Source organism: Tinamus guttatus, unplaced genomic scaffold (assembly GCF_059628265.1).
Source record: "Tinamus guttatus ecotype Peru unplaced genomic scaffold, ASM5962826v1 Tinamus_guttatus_pri_ptg000287l, whole genome shotgun sequence".
Taxonomy (NCBI): Eukaryota; Metazoa; Chordata; class Aves; order Tinamiformes; family Tinamidae; genus Tinamus; species Tinamus guttatus.
The window spans coordinates 12,826,166-12,838,629 of NW_028288821.1; the positions used below are offsets into that span (position 1 = coordinate 12,826,166).

Consider the following 12,464-nt stretch of genomic DNA (forward strand, 5'->3'; position numbering starts at 1 on the left):
ATAGAAATGAAGGATGAACATAACTAGATTGATATATACAGTCAGAGAAACAATATTTGAAAATTTAATTATAGGAAACTGGGCCAATTTCTAGTCTTTTTCTTGGAGGAAAAAAAGGCAGAATTTCATAGAAATCCTACCAAGATCAATGGTAGGATTGCACACAACATTCCACACAAACTTCTGGGAACGAAACATTCACTGCCTATCGCTACTTTTGCATTACTGTAATATTTACCTGCACCTTTAACTAATTAAACAGTTCCTATTTTTAACATCCAAACCACAGAAGGCTTCCAGCTTTCTAAACATGGCTAGTGCACTCCATGTAAATTCAAACAGTATCAGTTTCATGGATTAGATAATTTGCAAATTCTTCTTCAAAGCGTTAGAAGTAGTTGAAAAATAAAACTTCTTTTATAGGGTATGCTTCAGTTGTGGTATTTGTCCTCTGTCCAAATATCACAACTCTGTTTTGTTCCAGAACTGAAAGCAAACTGAAACCAGAGGCCTCCACTACCCGCATCACTTAGATTGTTATTTTTTATCAGTGAATATCTAAGAAGTATGGATATATTTACATTTACTTCCTTTGTGAAGTGACATTTATTAACAATCTTGGCACACACAAATGTCACTGTGAGGACACTGACAAATCTCCCTTTCCCAATGTCTCACTAATGACACAGACAATAAGTGAACTCTCATTAATTCTCAGTAGGCAATTACAGTTCATACACAACATGTATTTCTGCTAAATGCTTCTAAGTAGTGAAAAGTAATGTACTCATTAAACAGTCACATAAATCAATAGTACAAATTGAGATATAAGAAAATACCTGATTAAATTATATCTCACAGGGCATGTATCACAAGGATTACTCCTTCCCTTGCCCCTCCCCCTTATCTTTAATTCTTTGCAATGATTTGTAAGCAGGTGTCTTAGCTCCTAGTACTGTACATATCCACGTCTTCGGGGTTGGATTGACCATGGTCCATAAGTTCTGGGTCAGGTTTAAATTTTGCCGTCTTCACTGTTCCTGTTGGAGACATTAAACATAATAATATTTTTATATATACACATACACACACACACACACACGTGAGATACAGGATGATGAAGGCACATTATGAATGTTAGAGTGCAGCTGTGGATGGAGTGCCAACCTCCCCCAGTCTCTATCCCTTCCTGAACGCTGCCAGCTGAAGGAGGAAGTGCAGCTCCTCTGCCCTGCACATGTGAAGTGTCATTACGAATGACAGACATCTTTATTTTACCAGTGTCTGAAGATATTACACAATGCAAAGACAGAGGAATAAGCAGCGAGTCAAATGAGCCACTTTCACAAACAAAAAAAAAAAGAGATGAAATCCTTAAAACTGTCCTTACGGTTTTCTGATAGGAAAAAGATAATATAAGGTAGGAATTTAAATAAAGCATTGATGTTAGCCCTTAGAAACATCATGCAACTTCTACCAATATGGAAGACAGTCACGGGGAATGAAAGACAATATTATTTATAACACCAAACATAATATAATAAACTTGGTACTGTGACATGGTTCACAGTAAGAAAATGATCATTTCCTTAAAGACCTTATATACATATTAAATTGCATAATCTACAATATATTCTCAGGATAAATATGTTAAGACAGTCTGCTCTGTTTTGAAACAAAGGTAACTCCAAAATGAAGTCAAATAATACAATATGCCTTGGAGCTGAATGTTGTACCTGAAGTTAAATTGGGAACTTTTAATTCACCTAACGAAGACACTGGATCTACAGTATGTGAAGACTCTGCTGGAGAAGATTCTGGCAGGTCAAATGATTTTGACTGCACAGCAGATTCAGCTGATGTATTTGAAATTTCTTTCTTTTTCTTATCCTCTTGTTTAAGTGATCTTGATTCTTGCTGCAGCTGTGAATCAGACAAATCATAAAAACATGCACATGGGTATATGCTTAATATATTACTCCAAAGTAAAGTTATCTGAAAGCTTGTCTTTTACCAAATTATTTTCAAATACGACATCATAGAAGACATTCAACTAGTAACATTAAAGGCAGATGCATGCAATGGACACAGCCAGAGAAAAAATAAAAAAATCAAAAATCCCCCAGCATAGATACAGTAACGTCAAATTCACTTAAAAGGAAGTGGGTCATATTTAAAAGTACATGAATCTATTTTTTTGTTTTCAGCTGAGACCCTGTAAGCATTTCACAAGGAAGTCTCAGTCATTATTAATTTACAAATGAAGAGCCTGGAGTCTTACAGAAGATCTACGACGCGATTTTACAGAACCCATATTATCCTTAGCAAAGTTAGCGTGATTAACCTTCTCATCTTACATCAACACCCTGGCTAATTATTCCTGATGAATGAAAAACAATATATTGTTTTGGGAACAGGCTTCATACAGGAAAGAGAAAAGTTAACAAGAACCGTCTTTACCACATCAATTTTTGTTTCCTTACCAGTGTTTTGGCCTTTATCTGAATTGCATTTTCAAAACTCAGAATTACATTTGTGCTCCTCAGTGAAAAGTGAGGACTACATAAAAACAAACACCTTAAATACAAATCAAAGGTTCTAACATCTTCTAAACGTTAAGACGATTGAGAAAACTTCATTTTCTTTAAAAGCAACAGAAAATACACTGTACATGAAGCTGTTTTTTTTTTTCCCCTTAGAAAGCCCTGCTTCCAAAGGGATCTTTTGGGATGCAGGAAAAAAGTTGAATTCAGAGATGCTAACTCCACTTCAATATACAATTCACATAAGGTAAATATTCTTGTCCACTTAGTGCTGGGCAAGGCTTTGGCTCCTGTAGTATGTCCAATTTTAAGCACTTTATTTTAAAAAAAAGAGGAAAAGGTAACATAGACAAAGCCCAGAGCAGGGCGAGAATTATTTACGAGCTAGAAAGCCTAGCCTATATATAAAAAAGAGAAAGAGATTATTTAAGAGGATCATGTCGAAATCAAGATCAAGACAAGAAAAAAACACATCAGTTTAACCTGAGGCAATTTATATCAATGGGTAAGAAAACCAGACTATCTGAACAGGCTACTTGAAAAGGTTATGAAACTTTCTTCGCTGTATGTTTATAAAAAAAGTAGTCATGTATCTACTTTATCTTTGTACATCTTCTTTATCTGAAATTCAGTGGTCAGCTTAGAACTAGAGTTCGAATCAGAATGTGTTATCTTTTAACAATCTCAGAGATGAGCTATCAGAGACACTCAGCCTTCTCCTGTTCATCTTGTGTGTACCGAGGGAGTATATCCCAGAGTCTATCAGTCTGGAAGGTATAATGAATATTAAATTGATTAAACACTAGCCAACATTTGCATAAATATTGTAGCTATAAAAGTACCAGAGGCTTTTTGTGCCTCATTTAACACATATTAGCAAACTTCACCAGCATCCTCAAAATGGTACTTCACTTTTTTTTTTTCACTTCCTTAGCCCTTCCGAGTCAGCAGCCGCTCCTCCCGCGAGCCTACCTTTGTGGCATCCTCCTCCTTCACCCACAGCGATCGTGCTGCTTCGTAGGAGCGCTGGCTTGCAGAAAACACCCTTTTCCCTGTTACCTATTTTTTTAAACATGCAATTTTAACAACGGTTTAACAACACAAAGGTTCATAGAGCATTCAAATGAAACACATTTTGTTTGGACTAGGATATGCCTACCCTGTGCTCAGCAGGACAGATTTACATCATTTGAATTTCAAGATGTAGGGAAACGTTCTCCCACACCAAACAAATCTTAAATTATAATTAATATTTAAACTGTTATTAAAAACCAAAAAGCAGCAATCACACACTACATTCAGCCATTTTATTCACTGCCGGTACTTCCACAATTAACATCTGTGACGCACTGTATCAATAAGGGAAATTCCACTGGAATTCCCACTACCAGTTCCCAGGCAGTTAAGTCATGTGAAACTGGAATCCTAGCATTAAAATCAGTGGTAATTCAATATTAAAGTACAAATAAACTTACCTTAGCAACTACTATTGACTGAGCTGGGTAACAAACTGAAATTCCTAAAGCAGTAAGTCCAAATGGATATGCAATTTTCTTAAATCTAGAACCTGTATAAAAGCAAATGTTGTAAATAATTATATGCTAATGACATATGAAACTACTGATTGTATACTTGCAATTTTTTAACTCATATAATTATTTACACTAAACATCCTCGGTTGTCTGGAGGAGAAAAGGAAGAATATGATTTTAGTCTAGTAAACTGCAATAGTTATGTATGCAGAAAAAGTTGATACCCCAAAGACTGGTTTCCTGATTCAGAAATTCCTCCATAAACACACTGTATTTGAAAACCAACAATGAACGAACTTAAATTAAATCTTCTTCCTTGCAATTCTGTTGAATGAACCATCATCAATAACTTTGTAGCCCTGCTCTACTCAGTTTTAGCCACGTTTGAGCTAACAACAGTGTTAAACCTCAAAGCTATAGTGACTTATGCTTCCTTACCAAGTGCTTCGGATCTTAGTTAGCACGGTACACTGGTGCAAGCGTTTCGAGTTACTACAGAAAATGAGGTGGTATCCAAGAGCACAATACAGGTCTACATTCCAACTAATTATTTCTTTCTGAATAAATGGTTTAATGCATTGAATTTGCCTTAATATATAAATAACATTCTATAACACACGGTGTTTGATTCATTTTAACAATTTTTATAGAGTTACGAAAGAAAGAGTCTCTTCAAATTTTATCATGAAGTTTTTTTTTAAAAAAAAAACACTAATTACACAGGCTTTTCCCTCCATTTCTGAAAAAACCCTACATCTTAAACAATGGTAATATTTGAAAATAAGTGGAAAACTCCTACCTTTTCTTGACAGCACAATGCCAGCTAGGCCTGATATTGTAATTACTCCAGCTTTGGGAAGAAATTCTGGTGGCGGATTCTTGAGGTAAACATAAGCATCTTAGAACAATAATAACAAGAAAGTATCATAACAACTCAGTATGAATCTTTTCTTCTTATTATTTGCCACTTCAAAAATAAAGATGTAATTAAAATGATACACACTCAAAGTAAAATACAGTTCAGTATTGGGGTTTCTGTTAATAATTGAAGATGCTTTATATTCCAGGTACACGTTCTGAAGTGTTAGATGGGAATAGATTTCTAATCAAAAGTCCTCAAATCATATCAGCAAACAACGTTATTACGTTTCCTCTTTAGATACTTCTCATTTTGTAAAATGTTAGTATTAAGACTTAATAATGGGCAAGGAAAACATTTTATGTTTTTATTTTATTGTAAGTAATTATAGACAGATAATAAATCTCAAGAGTCTCTAAATTTACTATTTTCAGGGAAAGTTAATTTTATCTGTAATTGCTGATGAGTTTGAATGCAAATACTATTTGTAATCTGTACTAGAATTAAAAAGTTATTTTTTTAATTAAGAGAGGTTGTGAAGTTTCCAGCCTTGGAGATGTTCAAAACCCGACTGCATGGAGCCCCCAGCAACCCTCTCAAGTTGACCCTGCTTTGAGCAGCGGGGTTGGACTAAATGATCTCTACATTTAGATCCTTTCCAACGCCTATGATTAAAAAACATTCTGCAGAATGCAAGGCAATGGAAGCTTTAGAAACCTTCTCTCATCAGCATCACACTAAAATCTAACACTTTAGCTGCACATACAATACTCTAAATCTTAGCAAAAAAAAAAAAAAAAGGTATTAAAAGCTCACAAAATAGCCAAAGGAATAAGAAATGCTACTTAGTTGTATCTCTCATTTGACAAAAGAATTGAAATTCCACAGGAAATGAAGCTCGACACAATTTATCTTTTTTTTTTCCACACTTGCAGGAACTATTCGAGTCTGGTTGCCCTCTAGCCTCCTTTCACCTGAGTACAATTTTGTTATTTTCTGGTTTCAACCAGCTAAGTCATATAGACAAGAAACAGAAAGCAGTTAGTTAAGAAATATGCAATTTTCCTACCTTTTCCAAATTGAACTGAATCCATTATTCCATTTTTAACAAAGACAAAAACATTCTATATAAAAAAGAAGACATTAAATGAATGCAAATATTTTTCAAAAGTAGACATTTTCAGTACAAAAATACTCTGTTTGCACATGTCGTTTATCAAATGAGACAATTACGTAACTTCATCTGGCTTCATTACTCCTTTAGCAACTTCATTACTCCTTTCAAATTGGGTCAAAATATTTAGATACAAACTTTTTTTGATGTAAAACAAAAATCTAGCAGCCAATGAAGAGCATCATTGTCCAGACCACTTAACAAAACAAGCACTCATTCTTTAGGAGATCAATAATAAAATAATAATAATAATAATAGACAATTTCATCTAGAGTTATTTCATTGAATTTATTTCCAGTACCACTAAATTTGTACCACCAGGGGTCACTGCTCGTCAATCTCTAAAACACCAATTTACTCCTTGACTTACAGAGAAGTAACACATTTATAACCTGATTATTTTAATTATAAACTATGATGGTTGTCACTGATGAAGTTTTCACAGACCAATGGAATCAAAATTTGCAGAAAATACAGGTACATATTTTTTTCCTTTGCTGTTTTCAAAATAATTAAGTTCATTTTTTCCTACAAGGAAAACACAAACATACTAACTTTACAGAACTAACAGAAACCAAGCTAAAAAGCTTCCTTAGGAGATGCAAAAAACAGGAAGCAGATGTTCTTCCTGAAGATGTAAGAGATGGCACTGGCAGTCCTATGGGAAGCTCTCACTTCTCCCACAAATGCCACCAGAACAGGAAGAGTTCTATGAGCAAAAAGTTAGAGATGGCAGGGAGTGGTAGGAACTGCTTTGATCTTGTTGGACAAGTGATTTAAGCTAAAGGATGGGTGTTACCCTTGAGCAGTTAAGACACCACAATGACAAGTATCACATACTCTCCATGCCTAGAATATTTAATAACAAAACTGTGGGGTATTTTTGGCAACTAATTAATAATAGGCTGCTTTATCAGTTACACTGGGGTGCTCTTGGCTTGCGTTTCCTAAAGCATCCAAATCGGGTACTCTAACCTGCCCTTTGGAGGCAGTTATCTCTCTGTTAATGGTACCTGGAACGTCACCCTCCTAAGTATGGGCAACCTCTGTTTCTAAAGATAATCCTAAAGTAAGGACTGAAAACATATGTGTGTGTGCGTATGTGTGTGTGCGTATCTTGCACTTCAAGTACACTGTCATTGTAGCTCCTTCCGCTATTGATTATTAAACGTTAAAATGATGGCAACAAAACTGAGTTGGACATGCAAAATCTGAAAAACAAAACAAACAAAAACAAATAATCAAAAAATAAAAAATCAAGTATGAATGCTACCTTGAATGGCATTTGTGTTCATTTGAGAGATTAGCTGTTAGAAAATGGTTCTATTATACCTGACACAAGACAAACATACAAAGCAATACAAAGTTTCACAGAGACAAAATCTGACAAAAAGACAGAAAAATATGAAGAAAAGATTTTGCTTCTGCCAATTGTATCAGCCAATCTGAAAACAAAATTGCTTCTCATGCAAATTTGCCTAATAGGGAATTAAATGTATTTAATCGTAATGCATATCACTGCTTGCTGACTAGTTTTATTGCATAAGATACGGAGTAAGTGACCTAGCCAGGATATATAATCTATAGCATCTATTTTGTCAGCTGTCCCTAGTATGCATTAATTTTCTTCACGCACCAGGGTGGCCAGGCTGGGAAGCTTAAGCATTTCAAATACACACTACTTCACAGACAGTCACATTCTGAGAGTAATAAATTCCCAAAGTAACTCTGGCTGTCAGAGGATAACCAACATATTTCTGAAGCTGATACTGCTGGGCTAGCCTAGATCCAGTATAAATTTGACCAAAAGTGATGTATTTCTTATCTCTCTGGTTTCTGATTTGGAACGCAGGGAAAATACATAGGTTCTGTCACCTCTAAACAGAGGAAAAATGAGGAAAAATGAATTTTTTTGCATCTTAACTTCCAGGTCTATGCTGGTAGAAGCACTGCAAGAAGAATGGGGTGAAATATGCTGTATTTCAATGGTTTTGTCTAATGCCACCAGGAATAGTAGGAAACTCGAGAGGCAGGTTTTTCTTACCTTGCACCACCCGAGGTAGCGGCTGGTTCTCTGTCTTACTGAGCAGAATCCCTTCTGCAAACGGCCAGGTTGTTCCTCAATGTATTTAGATTCCAGAGGTGGTGAACAGTAAATTGAAAGCTGGAAAGAAAAGCCTGAGTTTACTGAAGGGAGACGGTTTTGGATAGTGTTCTTCAAGACACTGAATCCTTAGTCTTCCTGCAAGGATAAGTAAAACCTCCACATGCTCTTTTATATATAGAAACTTTCTTTACAAAAGTATGACTGCAGTTTAACTCTTTGGAAATGAAAATAGGAAGCACACATGGTAATGCTACTTCTCAGCCATTACCTAAGTATGATAAAAGTGTATTTTGTACCAGAAAAAGCATGAGCAACAACAATTGGAAGATGCACATAACATATTTCTAGAAAATATACAATAGAAAGAATACTATTATCATAGCAAGGATTACACTTTTTTACCTTATATGGCTTAAGTTTGCCATTGTTTAATGAGATAAAATATTTCTACAGTAACTCTCCTCATGCTTGGACTATCTGTGCTACAGTGGACAATTATTTAGAAGCTAATTTGTATTATCAGCTACTACTTGGGTATATTTTTTATCTACTGAGTAATATAATTCAATGGAAAGACAGGCTGTACTGTTTTCCAGTGCCAGATTTCCAATACTGCAGTGAGAATCTTACCTGACTTGGTTTCATCGGCTGGGCTGTCGATTCCTTTCCTGGTGCTGCATATACAGTAAGAGACACACACGGCAGAGCTGCCAGCTTGGCCATCTGGGCCAGGGAGATGAAAATAAGGAGTCTTAACACAGAAATAACAATTCAATTGCAGAAAAATCCAGATTTTATTGTTGTGTTGTGGACACTTGAAGTTATTTAAAATAGCATAACTTTTAGAATCCTCTCCTGTCTGTCATATATAAGTTATTTCCCCCCCGCCAAAAAAAAAAAAAAAAAAACAACACAAAGGAAAAGATAAGGATCACTGATAACAGTTAACCAGGAAGAATTTTGTATTCAAAACCATGTTGATGATTCCATCATCATTTTAAGTGAGTTCTTATCTGTGCAACATATAGGTTTTCCAAGTCAACAAATTTCTTTTCGGGTTCAGCAAAAACACCTCAATTTTATGCACAAGATGCCACCAACCAGAACGTCACCTCCTTTCCAACTCAGAGAACACATCAACTACTGTTTGGAATTACTGTATGTTGGTAGGAAATCAAATCACATAGTAAGGTCACCTGCTTAACTTTTCAATGACCTAAGTTACAATTGCAGCAACGCAGAAATACACTCTTGGCCATGTGAGTTCGCCAATGGACAACGTTAATTTGGAAAAAAAACAAAACAAAACAAAAAACCCCACAATATTTTAGACTAGGTTTAAATTCAAATACAGTATGTCTTAAGATTCCAATCAGCATCAACACTCAGTGTGTTGGGTGGGTAACAGCACATAAAGAAAATGTCCACACGTGGTAAAGCATCTGTAACTTGGAGGAGTGATGATTTCCTCTGTATCTGTAAAGGCATTTCTGCTCTTTGCTAGAAGCACTTCTGAAACTTCAAAGATGTGAAAACAAGTATGAAAAGTTCTCTACATAGAGAAGACTGTATCAAAATGCCAGAGAAATTGAAGAGGAGGGAAATAAACTTGATCTGGGTAAATATTTTAATTCCCTAGCATGAAGTTGTGTTATATCCTCATTGTTTTCTCAGCTTTCAATTGAAAACAGACTTTCAAAGGAGTGGGATGTGCTTCATAGTTCTTAATGGCAATAATGAGAACAAGTGTAAGCCTCACACAATTAATATATGAATATAAAGAAACACAAAAGTACAACCGTGAATTAGCTGAGGTTCATCAGAAAAATCACATACAACTACACTCATAACAAGAAAACACTACTATAGTGCAAATAATGCATGTATAAGGTATATAAATATATACATAAAATACCTATATTACATATATTCTCTCTGTATAATATTCAGCCTTGCTGATACCCTTTATGTTCACTAGGGTTGTGAAATAGTTCTTATTCTATTCAGCTAGTCACACGTTGACAAAAAGGACAATGTTCCAATTTGATTTATTAGAGCCCGGATGGTCGAACACAAGTGAGTTTAGAGCTGCTCTCCTGAGGAGCGCCTTGCCATTTCTCCCTTGTGCAAGGGTCTAATAGGACCTCCACAGCAATAATAAAAAAAAATAATCAAAATATAATACCATTAACATATTAATAATTGTCTTTACGACAACATGGTCTAAAGCAAAAATCTGCAATCTGGGCTACATAAGATGGTATGTAAAATGACATTATTAGACATTAACTATCTAAAAAATCATAATTCTATTATGCTATTTCAGTGCAAGATGCTATGAAGACCACATACCAATTTTCAGTAGCTACAAGAGGGAAAATAAAATTTAAAAGTGAGAAGGCATGAAGACATAAGGAAGTCACATTTTTTGCTTAGCACATTTGATTAATTTGTTTCAGAAAGTCAAAACAGTGTTTACTAGGCTAAATATAAAAAACAAAGCTATACTGCAAATGATGACAGTAGAGCAGTTCCTGACTGACACTAATTGCTTTACTTTTGGATGCCTGTAGACAGATGCATGAATGTTTAAAAATCAGCTCTACTATCTAAATCTTATGCGGCCCCAGTTGTTCCCAATAAGGTTTCATTGTGTTTGACTGAAATCTCAAACAACTTAAGAGAAAGAAATGTCATCTGTAGCACACCCAAGTGACCTCACTGCATTGTCGTCTATCCTCCTCCTTACGACTATCTATATTAAAAAAGACACTCCCTAATACATTCAAATAATAGTATATATTAAACAAGGAAAATCATAGTTAGGAAACAAAAAAGTCAATAAAAACATTGAACCTTAGAAGTCTCATTGTGTATCTAAAGAAATCAAACAATATTTAGCTATTAGATCTTCTCTAAGACGCTATGAAGAACTAAGAAATACCATGATTTTATGGTGGTAACACACATTAAGAAAGAAGCGCACAAAACAAAAATGACCACAACAGATTTAAGCCTTTCAAAAGCTAGAATTGCATGGTTACCTGATTTCAGAAGGTCAGTAACTGCTTCAAAATAGAAATCTGTTCCAAAAATTCAGGAAGTATTTTATTTTAGCTTTTTTTTAAGGCAGTTTAGTTCAGTACCTACTCTGTATTTTAATTCTGTTGTTATCCAAAATAATGGTTTGCTAAGCCCTATGAAAACAGAGGAAAAGACTCAATCCCTAATGGCAACAGAACTAAATACCTGTGTTTTACTAAAGGGTCCTTTAAAAAACCATGAGCCCAGACATCACCTTCCAGTAAGGAATTCAATATAAACTCACAGATCTAAACTTCACCAGAATTACAGATACTGGAAATTACTATACTCGATGCAGAAAAGAAAGAAAAAAATAGAAAAAACAGAAATAAATAAGGCCAGTGGTAACACTCAGAAGATTTCCCTAAAACCACTCTCATGCTCCTACCACTGCCAACACATAATAATAGTAGGTTCTTTCTCAGAGGCATAAAAAACATATCAATTTTTTTTCAAAGGATGAAGCCTAACAGATGTGGCATTATTTTTGATCAAAAGACTATGAACAGCAATTATTTGCTGAAGTAAGAAATTTCTCACACAATTATGCTCTCCGGGAGAAAACCTTTATGGATACATCTTTTAAAAACAGAACTGGTGTAAGGCTAGTCAAAATATAGTAATCAAAATATAGTAATAAAGCTGTCACACATACCTGGATAATTCCGGCTTTAAGTCTCTGCATTTCAAACAATCCACTTTGAAGTGGTAGAAATTTTTCAAAGATCAAAAATACAGACTCTTAAAAAAAAAAAAAAAAGTTAAAGCTCCATGACTAGAAAGAATTTAATATCTTTAATTCAAAAGATGTAGAATATAAACTAAAGCATAATAAAAACATATATGTCCCAGTAATTTACATAAATGTTATTTCCTACTGAAACTTTGCAAATTCAGTTTACCTGCTTCAAAAACTAGTGCATAAATAAGAAAGTCTGCCCTGAAGGCTGGAGCAAACCTCATGAATAAAAAAGTAAGTAATCAAAGGGATATGCTATATACAAAAGTCTGATAAATCTATAACTATATTTATATCCATATTTTTATATACATACATACCTACATAGAGTTATATATAAAACCTGATCTATCAGAAAACCAGAAACTACTAGCAAGATGAAAATATTATTACAATTTTAGCAGCTCCTGTGTGCTCTATTTTCAG

At 34.7% G+C, this 12,464-nt stretch overlaps 1 protein-coding gene across 2 annotated transcripts; it reads right to left on the reverse strand.

Moving 5' to 3' along the window:
• Positions 1-902: 902 nt before the first annotated feature.
• Positions 903-12,037, reverse strand: APOOL (apolipoprotein O like). Of its 2 annotated transcripts, none has more exons than XM_010221804.2 (9): positions 11,955-12,037; positions 8,846-8,938; positions 8,153-8,272; positions 6,004-6,058; positions 4,875-4,973; positions 4,019-4,110; positions 3,516-3,602; positions 1,767-1,923; positions 903-1,040 (listed from the first exon to the last, which is right to left on the reverse strand). In XM_010221804.2, exons 1-9 carry the CDS (start codon positions 11,982-11,984, stop codon positions 943-945), a joined length of 831 nt encoding a protein of 276 aa, XP_010220106.2. In that variant the 5' UTR covers positions 11,985-12,037; the 3' UTR covers positions 903-942. The 2 variants fall into 2 exon arrangements, with proteins under 2 accessions (XP_010220106.2, XP_088383715.1); XM_088527589.1 differs by having other exon boundaries at positions 1,737-1,923.
• Between the last annotated feature and the right edge of the window lie 427 nt (positions 12,038-12,464).